The sequence below is a fragment of the Larimichthys crocea genome, chromosome XVI, assembly GCF_000972845.2.
Source record: "Larimichthys crocea isolate SSNF chromosome XVI, L_crocea_2.0, whole genome shotgun sequence".
In the NCBI taxonomy this organism is placed as follows: domain Eukaryota; kingdom Metazoa; phylum Chordata; class Actinopteri; family Sciaenidae; genus Larimichthys; species Larimichthys crocea.
In genome coordinates this window covers 1,466,990-1,485,732 of record NC_040026.1, presented here as the reverse complement: position 1 = coordinate 1,485,732, position 18,743 = coordinate 1,466,990, and the positions used below count along the sequence as shown (strand labels likewise).

At 41.3% G+C, this 18,743-nt stretch overlaps 1 protein-coding gene across 1 annotated transcript in view; it reads right to left on the bottom strand.

Moving 5' to 3' along the window:
- The window catches only part of myo15b (myosin XVB), a 44,141-nt gene that overhangs the window by 19,568 nt on the left and 5,830 nt on the right, over nucleotides 1-18,743 (bottom strand). Inside the window, exons 3-28 of the mRNA XM_027289430.1 lie at nucleotides 18,668-18,732; nucleotides 18,460-18,523; nucleotides 17,935-18,044; nucleotides 17,699-17,773; nucleotides 17,341-17,434; nucleotides 17,115-17,218; nucleotides 15,784-15,829; nucleotides 15,453-15,614; nucleotides 15,259-15,372; nucleotides 15,121-15,179; nucleotides 13,989-14,112; nucleotides 13,795-13,890; nucleotides 12,307-12,438; nucleotides 11,830-11,955; nucleotides 11,661-11,738; nucleotides 10,674-10,822; nucleotides 10,141-10,186; nucleotides 9,941-10,065; nucleotides 7,124-7,238; nucleotides 6,869-7,044; nucleotides 5,515-5,608; nucleotides 1,045-1,107; nucleotides 886-943; nucleotides 634-758; nucleotides 372-467; nucleotides 45-280 (exon numbers count right to left, since the gene is read on the bottom strand). Of these exons, the coding sequence (XP_027145231.1) occupies nucleotides 45-280; nucleotides 372-467; nucleotides 634-758; nucleotides 886-943; nucleotides 1,045-1,107; nucleotides 5,515-5,608; nucleotides 6,869-7,044; nucleotides 7,124-7,238; nucleotides 9,941-10,065; nucleotides 10,141-10,186; nucleotides 10,674-10,822; nucleotides 11,661-11,738; nucleotides 11,830-11,955; nucleotides 12,307-12,438; nucleotides 13,795-13,890; nucleotides 13,989-14,112; nucleotides 15,121-15,179; nucleotides 15,259-15,372; nucleotides 15,453-15,614; nucleotides 15,784-15,829; nucleotides 17,115-17,218; nucleotides 17,341-17,434; nucleotides 17,699-17,773; nucleotides 17,935-18,044; nucleotides 18,460-18,523; nucleotides 18,668-18,732 (2,732 nt within the window). The remainder of the gene's footprint in view (nucleotides 1-44; nucleotides 281-371; nucleotides 468-633; nucleotides 759-885; nucleotides 944-1,044; nucleotides 1,108-5,514; nucleotides 5,609-6,868; nucleotides 7,045-7,123; nucleotides 7,239-9,940; nucleotides 10,066-10,140; nucleotides 10,187-10,673; nucleotides 10,823-11,660; nucleotides 11,739-11,829; nucleotides 11,956-12,306; nucleotides 12,439-13,794; nucleotides 13,891-13,988; nucleotides 14,113-15,120; nucleotides 15,180-15,258; nucleotides 15,373-15,452; nucleotides 15,615-15,783; nucleotides 15,830-17,114; nucleotides 17,219-17,340; nucleotides 17,435-17,698; nucleotides 17,774-17,934; nucleotides 18,045-18,459; nucleotides 18,524-18,667; nucleotides 18,733-18,743) is intronic.

Genomic DNA, 18,743 nt, shown 5'->3' with positions numbered 1-18,743 from the left:
ATGTGTACTATGACTTAATTAGCATAAAAATACTGTACACCTACTTTAGCAGGTGTTTGTCCAGTGTCGGTGAGGGGGTGAAGGCACTGAGGCAGCAGACCAGCAGCAGCCAGCCCCTCAGACTGTGCCGCTCGTCCTGCAGGCCCCACAAATGGTAAACCAACTGGGCCAGGACCTCGTCCCTCAAGGCCGGCCGGCTCTGACTCTTCTCCACTATGTAGTTACCCAACATCTGCTCCTGCCAGCCGCTGAGGTCTGACTCGCCTGTAAAACGCAAGATCTGAAGAGAAATTGATTGAAAATCATAAATCAAACAAGAAGAATAAAAGTAATTTAACATAACCTAATACAATTTGTTCATTCCCATGTACCAGTTTGTAAATCTCCAGGGCAGTTCTGGCATCTTCAGGATCCAGAGGGGTGAGGGGTCTCTGGAGGGGGTATCCCTGAGGCTGGCACCATGAATCCTGAAGAGAACACAACACAAGGATGCTCACAAAGGACAGAAATACAACGTTTTCTCAATCCAGTGGAGTACAGTCAAGAATAATACACTGTTTAAAGTCATTTAATCTATAATCATTGATATCAAGCATAGATATGTTGGTAGAAGGTGATCGTAAGGGGGATTACCTTTAATATGGACTTGGCATAACGAGAGAACGGGTATCTGTCTATATCTGCAGGCAGGGTGAGCTTGTGTTTCGCCGTCACCTGTGGGGGTGCAACCTCTGTGACCCCTGAGGTATTCTGCCGCCCTGGTGGACAGACACGGGAACGACAATCACAAAGTGATTTAAAAAAAAAACCACCAACTCCTGGGCAGCAAAGTGCCACATGCGTGCAATATTATCAAATGAATGTTCCAGCTTTTATAATGCTGACCTGCTGCGCTGCGGAGTCTGGCTGACAGCTCAGCAGGGATCTCCAACATGCCCACATCCTGACAGAAAAACATCCGTTACCACAGAGGGAACGTCTGTATCGCTGATGAAATGTTACAGAAAAATCTCTGCAATAGAGGATTGGATCATTTTATTTTACCATTCCTGGAGAGACAGACTTTGCCCTTGTCACAGCCTTTCCTTTGTTCTTCTCTTGAAATTCCTGCAATGGACACAAACAGACACAGCCGGTCAGTCAACCGTACTGCTCATATTCTGTGACTTTCTTTTTGCATAATCTTGAAAACAAATTACTCCTTGATGTTTTGTCCTTCACCTGAAGCCTCCGTGTAACTGCTCAGGTACATCAAGTCCACTCAACACTTCCTCATCTCTTCCCGGATTGTGTTCAGATCAGACCTATTCTTAGATACTTGCCCTCTTATATACTCCTGCAACACCCACAGGTCGGTCGCCCCGCCTCATGCAATAGACCGGGCAGTTCCAAAAGTCCAGATAGTTTTTATCAGGAGCTTTACGGCCTATAGGAGAGGAGTCACCTCAGTGCAGCAGTAATGATGTCACTCAGATATGATTATCAGAGCCATCCCATGTACCTGTGTCCTTCCCAGTGTTTATAGCATGTCTACATGTGCCTTCCACAGTCAGGCAGTAGTGTATTCTTCATCTGCTGCTAAATGCAGGTATCAGACCCATGCCTAAACTGTAAACAAATGTGTGGTATGTGGTTCAGATTAAACATGGGCGTGCACACGTATTCATGCAGCAAACACTCGCTGTAATGATCGCAGTTATTAAATAACCACGAGAGAATGGGTCTCTCTACACAAACGCACGCACACACACACACACACACACACACACACACACACACACACACACACACACACACACACAGCCCAACCCTGCTCTGCCTCCACAAACACTGACCTTCCCAAATCAAACAAGTGTTACAAAAATGAGCTGATCAACAACACACACTGGGATGGTCTCTGACACTTAATGAGTGGTGTCAAAGAATTTTTTGAAATGCTTCCAACAAAAACATCATCTGGTGGAGACAATGATGTGAGACAGTGCACACAGTAAATATCTAACTCAGTATTGTGGTGCATGTCATGAGACAAGCAAAGATTAAACCATTGGTTCTCTCATGGCCCCCCATCAGAAGGTGAAACAGTCCAAAATTTGGATTTTTAACAATAATTAGGGAAGCAACTAATAAATATAAATCCAAGTTGTATTTTAGTAACATAAAGGTCAATGTGATATCACCAGCAGGTCATGTTTGTTGGACATCCACTGCATCAATGCCCCACCAGGGAGGCTGGACCCAGAAGCACTGGGTTAAACCACACTACTTTATTTTAAAGTCTGTGTAAAGGCAATTCTGAGATTTATTTCAAAACACATTAAATATGTTGTAAAATAGTTGCTGAAAACATGTGAAAAGACTTTGAACGATATATTAGTGAAATGTGGAGTTAGAGGTTCAAACAGTTTTTCACCAGTTTTCAGTCCAGGATTTTGTGGGCGGTCCTTAAAGGGTGGCTCGATGACACGCTGAGGCCACCCTGAGCAGAGAGATAGAGATGAATTCATCTCGCTCAGATTGTACTTAATAACACTTTCTTCTTTGGTCTGACAAACTCAGAACACATATTTTACTTTACACAGACTTTAACAGTGGAAACACAGAGCTGAAGTCTTCCTTACTTTTGCCAGTTCATTTTTATTCCAGAATTACTTTCTGGTTTAAGCTGCATCTTTTTACGATTGTATGTGAGGGAAGATTTCTTTTCCTTCTTACATTTGCCGATTGTGACCCCTCACCTCAATCTCTCCTTCCTAATGTGAAGGAGAAACTATGGCTGCCGTGAAATACATGAAAAATGCCAAAGACCCCTTTAGAGCCAGCCACATTATACACTAATGGAAACATAGTTATGAATGTTATATTCCATTTCTGCCATATTCTGTAAACAGAGCCCTCATAAATCTGACATACTGGACCTTTAACACTCACATAAGCAGATATGTTCAGATATGTTCTGTGTAAGTGTAATTCATAGGTTATCTACAAATGATAAAGAAAGGCTCACTTCAACTTTATCATTTAGGGTGGAATCATCTTTTATAGTTTAGGAGATGTGATGTTTGGGCTCCAGATCTATCTGTCAAACTCCAGATCCTGTTTTCTTGTTTCTAACGCTTCATTATTGTTCTAAGGTACGACTCTTATACCCAAACAGCTGACACATGCAGCCTGTGAGCAGGCTCCTCTGTTCATAGTCCAAACCTCATAAAACAATAACACCAAATAGACTGATGGTAATACAACTAAAGCCAGAGAACTCACCAGAAAGAGCAGCATTTAAACTGAATTGAGTTTACACTTGCGTCAAGAAAAGAAGAGATGAAACAGAGGACACAGCAGTGACAGAGGTGTCTCTACACTGTTTTGAAACATGATCACAATTCCTCATTTTCCTCTATCTTAATCATTTATACAACAATTTCTTAAGTTAAATCAGCTAAAGTGTTGAATTGTTCAACATTGTTTCATCTGACCTGATGCAGAGGGTAAAAAAGGAAGAACAGCAGCCTACCTGTGAGAGCTGAGAGCCGAGAGCCTGGAGTCAGAGAGACAGCTTTCAGAAGGCGGAAGGAGAGATGCAGGGCTGCTTCAAATTTCACTCAGAGGGGTTGAAGTCCAAGACTGGAGTGTGACTGAGGTGTAAGCAAGGTGTGTGTGTGTGTGTGCCCAAGTGACATGATTATTGCAAGATAAGAAAGCTTGTTAGAGGAAAGAGGTTAAAATTCATAAAGTGGCTGTAAAGTGTCATGGAAGGAATTATAAGAATGAACACGCCCAACATATTCTATAAACACCCATCAGTCATGTTTACCTCCACAGGTTTCAGTTTTCTCACACAGTACAACTGATTTACAGAAATAAAACAAAAGAAAATCAGTGAGGACTTTTCAAACTTTTAACAACTGACCGAGAAATTTTAACTCCCCCACCATAATTTATTTAAATGCTTTCAAATTAGTCACTGGATTCGCAATAACTGTTCAGACATCAGAATCGCTGTTTGAAAAACATCATTTTAAATAAAAACCTTACAATCTACAATAAGATTACTACAAATAAGAAATCCGATCCTAACATAAGATATGACAGGTGTAATATCCTTGAAATCTCTCAATCAGTACGATTATCTCAACAAAACACAGACAAATACAGTTTAATAGAACTTATTATACCCCATATAGACTGCACAAAAAGAACCTGTGAGGGCGACTTCGTTCATATGCTCTGGAACTGTCCTAGTCTGGAAGCAAACTGGGAATACATCATGAATAACTTCAGAAACTACAAATGTCAAGATTCCCCCTGACCTGAGCATTTACAAACTCTAAATACACGCAGGTAATACAGCTGGTAAAAAGTCTATTTTGCAGAATTGGAAATTCTGGAGTTTCCTCCATTACAGAGACAATATTTGTTAATAAATGAATTAACATCCTACAGCACACCTGAAAAACTTATTCAGTGTGAGGAGGAACCCAGAGAAATATGTTCTTGGCCTTACTACCATCATTACATCACTTTAACTAGTACGTCAGTAGAGGCAAGTGAAATTCCTCTTTGTGGGATCAATAAAGTATAACCTCATACATCACTTGATTGTATTTTATTTTGCTTTTCAGATGTAACCAAAGGTGAACTTGTGCAATTTATTTTTACCGTACCAAGGTTGAGGTTGGTGAGGCGTTCTGATTTGTAATTATACATATGAAAAATATCTTTAAAAAAAGAAAGTCTCAGAGCTTAGAACAAACATTTATTCCTATCAATCCTTCATACAAAGTCATAAATCATGGGAGGAAAGATATGAAGGGAGATTTCTGTCAAATTATGAAATGTGTCTCTGAGATTTCTGCCTCCATCTTAACTTCATGAGGGTGGATGGAGTTTAATTTGGTCCTCAGAGACGACATTTCACTTCACCTGTGACACCTCTCTCTAGAAACTGTCCTTCACTCTGTGGACATACAACACCATCCTCCATACAGCTACCTACCACTGTGTTTTTCACACAGCAAACAGAGCAATAACTAATGTAACCTACATACTGCCACCCCTTCATTCCACTGCTTTCATACACACACACTGCATGCACACACAGGCTATAAATATATAAATATATAGAAGTCCATTAATCATTGAAATAATAATCTGAGTGAAGAAACTATGACGTAGATGTAAAGTGTCAATCATTAGTAAATTAGTTATTTGGGCGGAAATGAAAAAGAAAACTACACTTTGACCACAAACATGATGACAGCGTTATATTATTATCAGAGAGGGCATGGACATATTTTTACGATTACAACTCATGAGCTGTTGTGTTGAGCTGCTGGTATTGTGTAAGAGGAGAAAAGATTTACAACACAATAAAGTCAGCAAACATCAGGTTGCCAAGAAACACAACCAGTGACTCTCTCTCTCCCTCTCTCCCTCTCTCCCTCTCTCTCTCTCTCTCTCTGTCTCTCTGTCTCTCTCTCTCCCTCTCTCCCTCTCTCTCTCTCTCTCTCTCACCTTCCTCCAGTGCCGTCTCTTGATGGTGTTCCTGGTAATCATCATCACTGCCCAGAACTGGGTGATGCACTGCCTCAGACGCTTGTAGTGCTTCCTAGAAGAAGAGAGAGGGCGACAACACACAAATATACAGACACACAAACACACAAACACACAGACAGAAAAACGCACAAACACAAACACACAAACACGCAGTGCTCAACATCAGTATATCACTCTGTGACCTCATTCAGTCTTCAGGTGAAACCTAACCTAACCTCTCAACATTGGCTTTTCTTGTATTCTTCTCCCTCTGCACTACAAACACACTTTCACTGCACACATTTTCTTTAATGTGAGCTGACTGGATACTGAGTAGAGGAAGGACTAGTCTGTCTTCAGATTGCCACAGATCGCATGAAAAGGTTTGGAATCTCAGAGTTTGACAAAATAGGGGCCCCCAAACAGCTAGACACGGCCCTGACTGTTGCACTGAACTTTTCCTGTTTATTCTCTTTTTATTCAGTTTAGCTTCATTCTTTTTTATATATTTTCCTTCCAGTTCTTTATATTGTCTTTTATTTTATAATTTATCTTAACGCCTCTTGATAAATATTTTATGTAGAGCTCTTCGAGTTACTTTAATAACCTTAAATAAAATTTTATATTCAATTGAAGACAAGCTCATAAAACTTTGGGGTGGTCGGTAGCATAGTGGGTTGTGCAGGCTACAGTCCTTGCTGCAGCCGGCCCCGGCTCAAATCCCGCATCAGACGGCCCTTTGCTGTGTGTCATTCCCCTCTCTCTGCCCCCTGCTTCCTGTCTCTCTTCAGCTGTCCTATCAATTAAAGGCATAAAAAGCCCAAAAATATACTTTAAAAAAAAAGCTCATAAAACTTTGCTGATGTTGATCTCTTTATTAACTCTTCCCTTCCTTTCCTCCCTCTCTGTTCATTTTCTTCCTTCTTCGTTCTTTTTCTTAATTAATTTCGTCCTTCTGTACTTATTTATATGTTTTTCTGTACATATTTTCTCTTATTTCTCTTTTTTCTATCCTCTCTTTTCTTCCTCGTTTAATTACTGTTCTCATTTTGTCGTGCATTGCGTCACTTTTCATGTTCTCCATCTTTCCCTCCTTTCCTACTTTCATTCTTCTTTTATAAAAAGTTTATTTCTTCTTTCTTAACTTTTTTCTTCTTCTTGGGACTAAAACTAAAAGTACTGACTATTTTATTTTGTCATTTTGTTGCTGAACACATGACAGAAAAATCACATCAGTTCATGCCCCCTCTCAGGTCAAACTGCACATTATGTCTCTGAGTTGTAGCTTGATACCCTGACTCCTCTCCTCTCGTCTCCTCTCCTCTCTCTGTACCTGGCCTGGTGTCCTCGGATATGGCTCTGGATGATGATGGCTTTCTGTTTGAAGAACCTGAAGTTCCTCCTGCAAAGGAAGCCTCTGATGTTCCTCTGGATGATGATGGCAGCCCAGGTCTGAGTGCTGCTGCACCTTTCCTCCAGCTGCTGGTACAGCAGCTCTTTAAGGAACACCTAACATACACAAACACACATCTAAACATGTTAATATGCACCTTCAAATCAGTGTCACGAATGGGCAGTTAGGCGGCACCTTGGTGAGTCCCAGCTGGTACTGTCCTTCCTCTGCACCAACCATGTCCAGCAGAGCCACCGTCTGCTGCCTGTCTGTCGCCTCATTCAAACGCTGGGTCAGGAGAACCCCGTATCTGTCACACAGAAACACACTCTCAGTCTTCAAAGTGTTCCTGAAGATCTTAAATACATCAGATGATGTGAAGAAGGCAGGTGATTTAATAATATTAATAATAATACATTTTATTTATAAGCGCTTTTCTGAATACTCAAAGACACTTTACATTTAAAAAAAAATCATAGCAGCAAAACAACATAAAACAGTACACTAAAAACACATGAGACTACGCTAAACATTGAAAGCATTTATAAAAAGGTGTGTTTTTGTCAGAGATTTAAATGTTGGAAGGTCGGTACAGTCACTGATGTGTCTGGGGAGAGAGTTTCAGAGGGAGTAGGGCAGCTACAGAGAAGAAGGCTCTGTCGGCCCAGATTCAGTGCTTGGTGAGTCAGGAGGTTTGCATCAGATGAACAGAGCCTACGGGATAGATTGTGGCAATGGAGCAAGTCAGGGAGGCCTGGTGATGGAGGGTTATGGAGTTATGAGCTGAATGCGCTGTGGAATCAGGAGCCAGTGGAGGACAGCGGTGATGTGGTCATGGGAGCGGGTGAGCAGACATGCAGTGGAGTTTGTTAATGTATGCATGATGACTCATGAACGTCACTTCTAACAGTGTCACTCCAGACAAAGTCACACTTTTGGGTACCCTGCATCAAGGGCAACGGTATAAAAGAACAGGTCAGCTATAGCAATAAACACTCATCTCCATGGATACTGTTAGACACCTCGTTTACTCGTTGGACTGGACATGAAATAAATCTTCTGGCATTGAACAGGTTTGAGTTTAATTTTACAGTCTATACATGCAACACAGTATTTGAAGTAGTTTGTCTTGTAGTCCAGCAGAGGGTGCTCTTAAAACTGACTATCAGCTTGACCTGCATGCCCGGCTGACCTATCACTGCTAATAGAAACAGACATCAGACTCTACTCTGTTGGTTGCATTCACATTCTTTCGAACCTGATTTTTTTTGACCACCGTCACTTCTTCTGGTCCGTTAGAAGATTTTGTCTGAAACCACCATGTGGTTGAAATTTTTGGTTTTGACCACGAGCATGTCAAACACTATCCAATAAATACTGTATCTCTGTCATCTGATAATGAGTGAAAAAATATTGGAGGCATTATAATAACTGGTGATCCTCTGACTTTTCATCGAGTGCCATCAACTAGCCAAATGTCTCCAATACTTTGGTTTATGACCACACATCTAAAAAACTAATGACATTCCCATCAGCCTCAAGTGAACTGTGTTTAGTGCTTATCAACAAACGTTAGAATACTAACATGCATTCTTATGTGGTTGTTCCATATTAGTGACAGTATAAGATGAACTTTTTCTCCCATCTGCGCCTCAGTTTAGAGGGTTTCATACACATATGAATGAAGGTGTAGGGACTGGTTTTGGACTGAGGCCCAACCAGCTACGCCTTCTTCCCTGACAAGCTAATTTTTTTATGCCCGCCTTGACAGGAACAACCAGGATGTGCCATAGAGGCTGTGCTCCCTACAGACCACCAGACTTCAACCTGCATGTGACTTGCGCAAGCAGCCTTCCCGATATGCTTCCACGCTGGTGCCAAAATTCTGCCAGCGAACCATAACCACACTGCTGCACTCACCCCCACCATCATGAAGTGTTTTTGAGGCTGGTCCTGGCTTGTCTTACAATTCAGGTTTCAGGTTTCTTTATTTGTCTCCACCAGGGAGAAATTTGTCTTAGAGATAGGGAAGGTTACAGCACCATAAACACATATCAACATACCACAGACAGTACAGACGTAGCAACCTACAGACACATTGGGTGTTCTCACCCCCTGCCCCTGAGTCCTAAACCATAAACCATAAACCATAAACCATTACCATCTCCCGCTCCAGCATTCTCGAAGCATTCACATCACCGCACATCACAACACAATCTGAGATTTTAACCACCACCTCGTTAGGACTACCCTCCACCTACCTTGACAATAACAACACTTATTTAAGAATGCTTTTCAGTTCAGTACCCTAAACACCAGCATCCTCTACTCCCTCATCTCCAACAACTAAATACCTGTACATGGTTTCAAGACCGTTATCAAGTTTGCAGACAATACGATCATCTTCAATGATGAGTCGGCCTACAGGGAGGTGGTCCAGCACTTGGAGGTGTGGTGAGTTGACGCACAACCTGCCCCACAACACCAAGAGGACCAAAGAGTTCACTGTGGACTAAGACCAAAGGCAGAACACCCATGTGGGGACCTCTCTTAAGACCCTCAGCACTTTGATGACTCTGGTCAAGAAGGCACAACACAAGAGCCACACACACAGAAGTGCTCTGTCTTGGATGAGAAATCACAGCAGAGAAAACTACCCAATGCATCACTGGTACTCCATTGAGGCTCTTCACCCAGGCCACAGATTTTCTAGATCTCCCCTCCTCCACCCTGGGAGGTGTTACGAACTCTGCATTCCAGGACCATCAGACGCTGGAACAGCCTCTTCCCCTCAGCTGTCACTTTGCTAAACTTTGGGTCTGTCTTTTCGGGGAGAGGGATCCCTTCTCTGCTACACTTCCTGAGGCTTTCTCCATTGATTTTTTCTTAAAGGGTTTTTGGGGGATCATTTTTCAGATCTAAAGTGATGTTCTAAAGATTGATGAATCTAATCTTGTCTAATACATACATACTGTTTTGTGTTGTGATGCTACGTGTGTGTGTTTGCAGAACCTCTCAATGAAGTAGGAGTACTGTATCCGTATGGGGAAACCCTCTTTTCTGATGTGGATGGTCTCCAGCATCCCAGCATGCCTCAGCTGGCCTGACACATAGTCTATGTCAAAGATCCCGGGAAGCTAACAGAAGACATGTGAGATATTGTCATACATTGAACATACTAGTTAACATCAGTGTAAAGTATCTGTTATTACCTTCACATAGTTTGGCTTCAGGCAACGAACAAAAGTGGTTTTGCATCTAAAAGGTAAGAGACAAAATATTGACACAGGTTATTCATAAGAAAACTTCAGAACTACATGCATCTGAAGGTTGTGCAGCTGTTTTATAGAACTGAAATGAAATATCTAAAAAGCACCAACAGGAGGCGCTGATAACTTTAGGAATGTGGAAGGAGTATTGAACAGTACACTGCATGTATATGTGTGATTTTCATGAACCATCCTGATTTCAGTCCTTTACGATATGTCTCAGCATGTGAATCTCTTGTAGTATTTCTTTCAGTGATGATTCACACCAAATGAAAACATTACAAACTATCATTACTCTCATATTTCTTTCCATGACATTTACTAAAGCCACAGTCTCCACCAACCGCAGCTGTTTGATTTTAAACACATGCAGTGAAACCGTATCCCATCTAGTGACACTCTCCTGGCTCTCACGCTGAGCCACAACTTTGGAAATGACAGCTCAGTATCAGGCAGTCTGGTCAGCGCGTTGGTACCTCTCCAGGCGGGTTGTGAGTTCGGTCAGGGACTGCAGGAAGTGTGAGGCAGCAGTTGAGGGCTGCTGGCGGAGGCCCTTCCCTCTCCAGCCCAGCTCTCTCTGCTGAATGTAACCATCCTGAACCTTTCGGAACAGCTCCGACACCATCTGACACACAAACAGAGTCACAAGTTCACCAGTGTAACAGTGTTTTTAAAAGGTTATGGATATGTTTTTAGATCAACTGATACAGTAAAAGCCTCAAAATGGTACGCTCATCATTACACTACAGCTAGTTACTGTACAGTGTCAAATATAAAAGCACAATTAAACTCCTTGAATCTTGAATCTTGAAGTAAGAACTCATAATATCCATATCTCTGAATTACAAGATCAAAGAAACAGAGATATGACACATCCTGTTGTAATTATGGCTCTGTTAATTATAACATCTTGTAATGATATCAAAAGGTCTCATAAGTGCACGATGCAAGATTCTTAAACCAAAGAAGAAAAAACAATTGATCAGAGAAAATAAATTTCAGTCATAACAACAAGATACAGAAATCAGTATTACTGTATGATACGATCATTTCCGTGTGAGAGAACAACAACACAACATAAGCGCAACATAAAAAAAAACATGAAATAAAGAAGTATATAAATAAACTGAGACACTTTTACCAGTCTGACAAATCATATACAGCATACAGGGAATACTAAAACTGAAAATTGAAAATGGTTATGTTAAGCATAACATAACCATTTTCAATTTTCATTCATCATAATAAATCAAACCGTATTCATCACTTGTGTTTTCGTCTAATTGTTTCATTATTTTGTGGATTAGCTTCCCAGTGTTCTTTTGTCTTATGAGTCTCAGTTTGTTTGTTCCTTGTAAAGCACTTTGAACTTGAACTAAAGTTGGAATTTGATCTGATGTAATCTGATTGCATGCAGAGGCTCAGATCATATCATCACTCTGTGAGGGTTGATTTCAGTTCACCTTTAAACGACTCCTGGCGAAAAGCTCCACCACTTCTGTCCTGAACTGGTCGTGGTTCTTATTCAGGAAGTTGTGGACCTGCAGAGAGAGTGTGTTTCAAACTGTCTAAATACAAATGTTGTCACTGCTGTTTGACAGACCTGCTGCACACTGCGGTGCGATGCAATACCTGATAAGTGACAGCTCCAGCATAGTGATAGACTGTGAAGACTGGCAGTGGGTTCTTGGGCTTGGCATAGTAAGGGCTGTTCCCATGGTGATAGTGGCACTTCTGGAGGAAGGTATGGTCGGTGGCCTGATGAGAAAACACAGTAAGCTACCAACACACATACAGACTCTTTATAACGTTTTACACGTTCTCACACAAAGTAAGATGTAGAACAAACTGGTAATATTGTGCCATAACTCCTCTGAATGTAATTTCTTTTTCTAAATTAATATTCATGGTGTACTGTCATATAAACCATTTCATTAAACATGGGGCATTCTTTGTCCATAACAAGGTGCTGATTCATAAAGTATGAAAATAATACAATGTCTCATCGTACCTGTGTTTTCTGTTTTGTGTGTGTGTGTGTGTGTGTGTGTGTGTGTGTGTGTGTGCGTGTGTGTGTGTGTGTGTGTGTGTGTGTGTGTGTGTGTGTACCTGGGGGAGGCAGGTCTGGTCGTCCAGTATGCGGAGGATGCCGTGTGGTCTTGAGGAGATCAGCTCCAGACAGGAGTGGAAGTTATTGAGTGCCATAGGATACCACTGGATCTGTTCTGCACTGTACTCCTCCTGCAGGACAACCCTGGCTTCAGTCCTCCATCATAACATATTAACATAACCAATAGCTGATATTTCAGGATGCAATCCATGATTTTGTTAAAGAGGAAAGTTTGAGGATTTGGGTTTGTGATTGCAGTAACATGATCAGCCAGAACACTGTTGAGCAATTAGCATAAGGGAATGAGAAGAAGCTACGTCCTTGTCTGTAGATGGTGCACACTTTGACATGTTTTTACATCTGCAGGTCTGAACTGCTGCAGCAGGTACTTTCCTCGCCTGCAGGAGCAGGTTGGACTGGAGCAGATCCCAGTTTGAAACTGCTGCTACTGCTGCTGTTGCTGCATGGGAAGGTGATTCAACATGCATAAATCTAAAACTTATGTTTGTAATTACAAAACATTAAAAACTAGAGTTCAGTTTTCTTCATTTAGACAGCACATATTGTCCTCTACAAATCAACACTACAGCTGTGAAGCTGGAGTTGAGTTTGATCAGGTGCCATACAATATGTCCTTTAATGTCTTTTTCACTGTAATGTGATTATTCCAAAGAAATACAAGTGAAACTACCTTCTGAAGTCATCCTTAATAAAGGGTTTATCAGTCGTAACTGAACTAGTTGGAGGTGAGAGAGTGACCTTTAGTTAGTGACAGAGAGGAGAGAGTTATAGCAGTCTAGTCCGGAGAAAATGATCCCATGAATGACTTTTTCCAGGTCAGAATGTGAGAGGATTGATTTGATTATGGAGACGGTTTATTGATCTGCGGTTCAAAGCTGAGATCTGATCTGTTTCTAGCAGACATATATGATAGATGTGGTTTATTGTTATGTTTTATTATATAGTTTATATATTACCTAATATATTATTATTTTCTCTATAGGTCTAACTAACAGTGTATTAAGAAAACAGTCATAAGTTTCTAACACAACCTCATTTTTATATTTTTGTTTGTGTCTGGATGAAACAAGAAACAGCGTGTTAAAAAGTGAGCTTTAGAGGTGCTGAGTTATATGTTTTAACTTTAGAGAGTCAAGATTGCTTTTGCCCTGCCTTGAATCTTTATGCTAAGCTAGGCTAACCACCTCCTGGTTCTGGCTTCAGACTTAACACACAGACCTCATGTCATCCACAGAAAGCAAATAAACATATTTTCCAAAGTCATTAAAATGTGTTCTCACTAAAATCCATCAATTCTCCAGTTGTACATTGCAACTGAAACGTTCTTGCTAGAACTGATCTATAGAGCATCAGTAAATGATAAAGTCACTGTTCCCAGCTAATCGACCATTTATGAAGCAGGCTCATTAGAAAGTGGTACCCTGAGGGTTAGTCGATCTTCATGGATCTAGTATGCAACCACTGACCTGCTCCTGGGAGATGACTGCTTTGTTAACAAAGTGCTGCAGCTGCTCATTGGCAAAGTTGATACACAGCTGCTCAAAGCTGTTCACCCCGAGGTCCTGCAGGAGAACACAGAGGAGCTGCCATGTCACATCCAGCATCACAAGCAGATGCTTAGATATTGTTTACAGATCTCAGTCCAGGCAAGAAGTACAACCTCAAACCCGTAGATGTCCACTATTCCCACGGTGCTGTCCATCTCTGTGGGGCTCAGCCAGTCATTGATCTGCTCCAGCAACCAGTCAAACAGCACTGAATACAAGGCTTTAGCAATGGCATCTCTGCAAGACATGTCAGTAAGTTAAAACTACTTCAAGGACTATACACATCAAGGTCACCCCATGATGTCTTTATCATGATGTCCTCATCATGTGGAGTATTCAGCTGTTACAACGTAACTCCTGATGATGAACCTGTGTTACAATCTGAGGGAGTGAGATTTGAAGGTTGGAGTTCATCACGTGGGAGCTTGATTGCGTCTAATGAACAGAAGCAATGAAATGAGACACCATGTGTTACATTTTGCCTGTACGACAAAAGTTAAAGCTAACATTATAAAGCATAACTATAAAGTTACACTCTGTTATTTCTGTCATCATTTTTATCATCGTTTTGATCATGAATTCTAGAGGACCACAGTGACACGATGAAGACATTTTTGAATTAATAATTTGACACAAAATGTTGATTTCTCTTGTAAGTAGCTAAAAGAGAGATAATATACAGCGAGTTGTTCATTGTTGTGAAATAAACTCAGACAGGGTGATTGCATGGTGCTTCCTTGTGGGGAGTGATGAGGGAACCATTGATGGCAAACATCAACACTGTGCATATTCCAGATTCACATAATGTTTTATTTCACATGGGTTGGCAAACAGAGCTAAATCAGGCACCTATAAACAGGAACTTTACGTAAAAAAGAATGAAGTTCCATACATCTAGACGTAGAACCACTACTCCTTTGGATTGTTGAGGTAGTTTATGTAGGTGTGATTGGGCTGCATCTAGGTGGAGGTATTCTGGGTCCATCCGGCCAGAAGGAGATGATAGACCAAGAACATATTGGAGTGATTACATAATACATTTTCCCTGGGAATGCCTTGTGATTACTCAGGAAGAACTAGAGGATGTGGCTTGGGAGAAGGATTACCATCCTTGGCCTGCTGCAACTGAAACCAAGCCATAGGTACGTGGCAGAAAACTGAATGAATGGATGGAAGGACGAACGAATGGCACACTGTTATTGCACTTACATCCAGCTGAACCCAAGTTTAAGTAAACCTTCTTACCTAGATTCTATGGCACTTTCCACAGACAGAGGGCAGTAGATCCTGTCATAGGTCGTCTCCTGTGAACCAGAAAGCTTATCAGTTTACATGGTACAGAAAAATGAACAGTGACTGACTGGTGTATGAGATACTACTGACCGTGACCCTGTGTGTGATGACAGTCTGCAGGGCCTCAGAGGAAATCTGCAACAAGCCGCCAACCCTCCTGGCCTCAGCCTCGCTGAAGATACGAGCCACCTCAAACGATTCACTCTGAAGCAAGAACACCACCCGACATATGATATCAGTGTCTGATCTGCCTAATCCTCACTCTCTCTCCTACACAAACGCACCTCGTAGGAGCTGAAGCACATGTTGCCAAGCTGCAGGATAGAAGAGAGGATTGCCCAGACGGTAGAGATCTGATCAGCATGCAGACCGATGGTCTCAAAGCACTGAACCAAAAGCTGAAAGTCCTGCTTGTCCTGCTTCCCCTTCAATTCACAGCAACCACCCTAGAGGAGAGAAATACATGAGCAACATGTTTAATCAGTGAAGAGGAGGGGAAGATGACAAAAAACAGAGATGAAGATTAATTCACTGATGTGTAATGTACTTGGTTCAGGTAGTAATAGGTCTCGGCTCCTTGCAGGTAGAGCTCCTGTTTGTCCCAGTCGTTCATACCTGCCAGCAGCTCATAGAACACATGATAGTTCCTCTCCTCATTGGCCTACGAGAGAAATCAGACAAGAACTAGACAGTGACGTGAACCTGGTTCGTGACTTCTGTTGATTTTCCATCAACTTACAACATAAAGTACCCTGCCAGAAACAACAACTTGAAGTACACAGCCACATACGAATGTGGATATGTTATTCATTTACTTACACTGAACACCAGAAAGAAAGGAAAACTTAAGACTACAACAACATGCTAACAAGCTCACAATGACTATGTTAACATCTTAACAAGTTTTCCATTGTTGCCATCTTACTTTAGTGTGCTATCATGCACTAAAGGCGAAGTACAGCTGAGGCTGATGGGAATGTCTTTAGTTTTTAAGGTATATTGTCAAACATGAAAAGTAAGGGCATCGTTAAAGAAATTATCATTCATCAGAGAACATGAATGTGTGCAATAACTTTCATGACAATCCATCCAATCTCTCTGAACCAAAACATTCAACCAACTGGTAGCACTTGAGGAAAAGCAATGTTGTTAAGATTCATCTTCTGTTGGGGGCGCCAAGCACAGTGGTATTCATTTTCTTGGAGATTTTGAATATCTGTACCAAACTGTTGTCAAGTTACTTCATTCAAAAAAGAGATATTTTGTGGCAATCCATTGAACATTGCAAAGTAGTGACAGACAGACCAACCAACCAACATTTCCATCCCAGTCATGCAATCGAGACATGTCATTAGTATGGCTAAAAACTGAGAATTGAAAAGCTATCTGATCAGTTTTATAGGTGGAGGTGTCCTCTATCAAGCTGGGAAAGCTGAGCCTTCCAATCGTTCATTTTCAAAGAAGCAAACACAGTGAACCAGAAAAGGAACTTGAGACATTTTCCTACAGGCCAACACAAACTACCCTGTGATATATTAGGCATATAGCCAAATCACACAGTAGTTTACATAATGACAAATTGTCCAGCAGCCATATTTGTGTTGTGCCAAAGCCAATGTGATGTGTTGTTTTTCCCACAAGTGTATCCAGTGATCTGTTTGAACTGATGAGATATATTTCTCCAGCAAATCATCATGGACTTCTCCATAATGTCTGTTTTGAGCACACAGCACACCTCACTCAGTGATCTCACCTGAAAGACAACCCTGGACTTCTCAAGAAGGTACTTGGACAATGAGGTCCCTACAACAAACCCACTGTCAACCGAGACGAGAGACAGTCGACAAATAAAACAGCTGTAACCAATCTCATTAGCAACGGGGAACATAGTATTTGGTAAGACATTAAATCTTTTTTCTAGAGAGGGTAATATTAGTTTGACTCACTGGAGAATGTGGATGTGGAGGTACTTGCCAAAGCGGCTGGAGTTGTTGTTGAGGATGGTCTTGGCATTCCCGAAACTCTCTAGGATGGAAAAGACCTCCATGGGCTGGTCGCGGCAGAGAAAAATGGGGGAGAACTCAAAGGTACACCCACCAAAGCTTTGCTGCTAAAACTGTGCATTGAAGAAGGTGTTCCTTTGTGTCCATTGTGTATTCCACAGAGAATTACCTGTCGCAGGTTGTCGTTTCTACCCTGATACATGGAGCTGAGGTAGTGGACTATCAGCTTGGTAGCTTCAGTCTTCCCTGATCCACTCTGCCCACTATACAAGAGATAAAGATTACCTAAAATATGACAGCTGCATTCAAATTATTTTTGTCCATTTTATGCCTTTAATAAGCAGACAAACGTGGGAAGAGAGAGACATGCAGGTCTTAATGTGAACCATGAATAATGCTGCACCGTAGTGCCAAAGCAACCAGAACATGCAATGACGCAGCTTTTTATTAAAACTAAGCATATAACATGAAATAAGACAAAAAGTCTTGTACATAAAAAGTGATGAAATCAACATTCCTGTTAGTACCTTATGATGATGCACTGCTCCTGTGTGGAGGCTTGAGACTGACTGAAAGCAGCATCAGCTATGGCATACACATGGCTGAGGAAGAGAACAACAAAAACAATCACTAATGATGAAAAACATCACTGAGATAAAATGATGATGAAATCTTTGGTGAGACATGCTGCCAGTCATAATAAAAAGTATTGTAGAGGCAGAGAGCAGAATAATGAACAGCAGTGTGACGAGTGTGTGCTGACGGTGGGTTTCTCTGCTGCTCTTTTCCCTGGTACTTCTGTCTGAGCTCCTCTGTGTAGATGCTAAGAGGCTTGAAGGGGTTAATAGACAGCAGCATGTTTCCAATGTAAGTCTGGGGAAAAAAAAGAAAATAAGTAAAACACAATGAAAAACAAAATAGTTTTTGGGAATGCAAATTCTGAACTCAAGGCTCACTTCTTTAGCTTCTTAGGTTCGCTTACTTTTTACAGACAATGTAATACTTCATATACTATTGGTGTGGTCACATGTGCATCAAAGCACACCTCTGATCACACCCAACCACACAATCAATTAAAGTGGGCTCTCAAACAGCCTTCAGCCTTTAAATTTAGTGAATTCATGTAACTTTATTCTTCATGTTTCAACATGCTGGACATGTACATTGTCGCAATTTTCTTTAACGTAACATTTGAGTTGCAGCACAAAATGGTTTCAACCAAAAGACAGAATGTTTTGTACCTGATTTAAAATACTTCAGACAGTTTGAAGTCAGTGATGAAACTTACATAAATGCAGTCACGCTGGAACCTCTTCTTCAGATTCAGAAGCACAGAGCTCTCACACACCTCTCTAAGGACATAAGGCAAACAGGTTGAAAAATTGCATATTTGTACTGTACTGTAACGGTGTGTGTGTGTGTGTGTGTGTGTGTGTGTGTGTGTGTGTGTGTGTGTGTGTGTGTGTGTGTGTGTGTGTGTGTGTGTATGAACTCACTCCAGCTGGGACAGATCCTCCACCTCATCGACCTCTATGACTTGCTTGCTGCGGGGCATCAGCACCTGAAAAACGC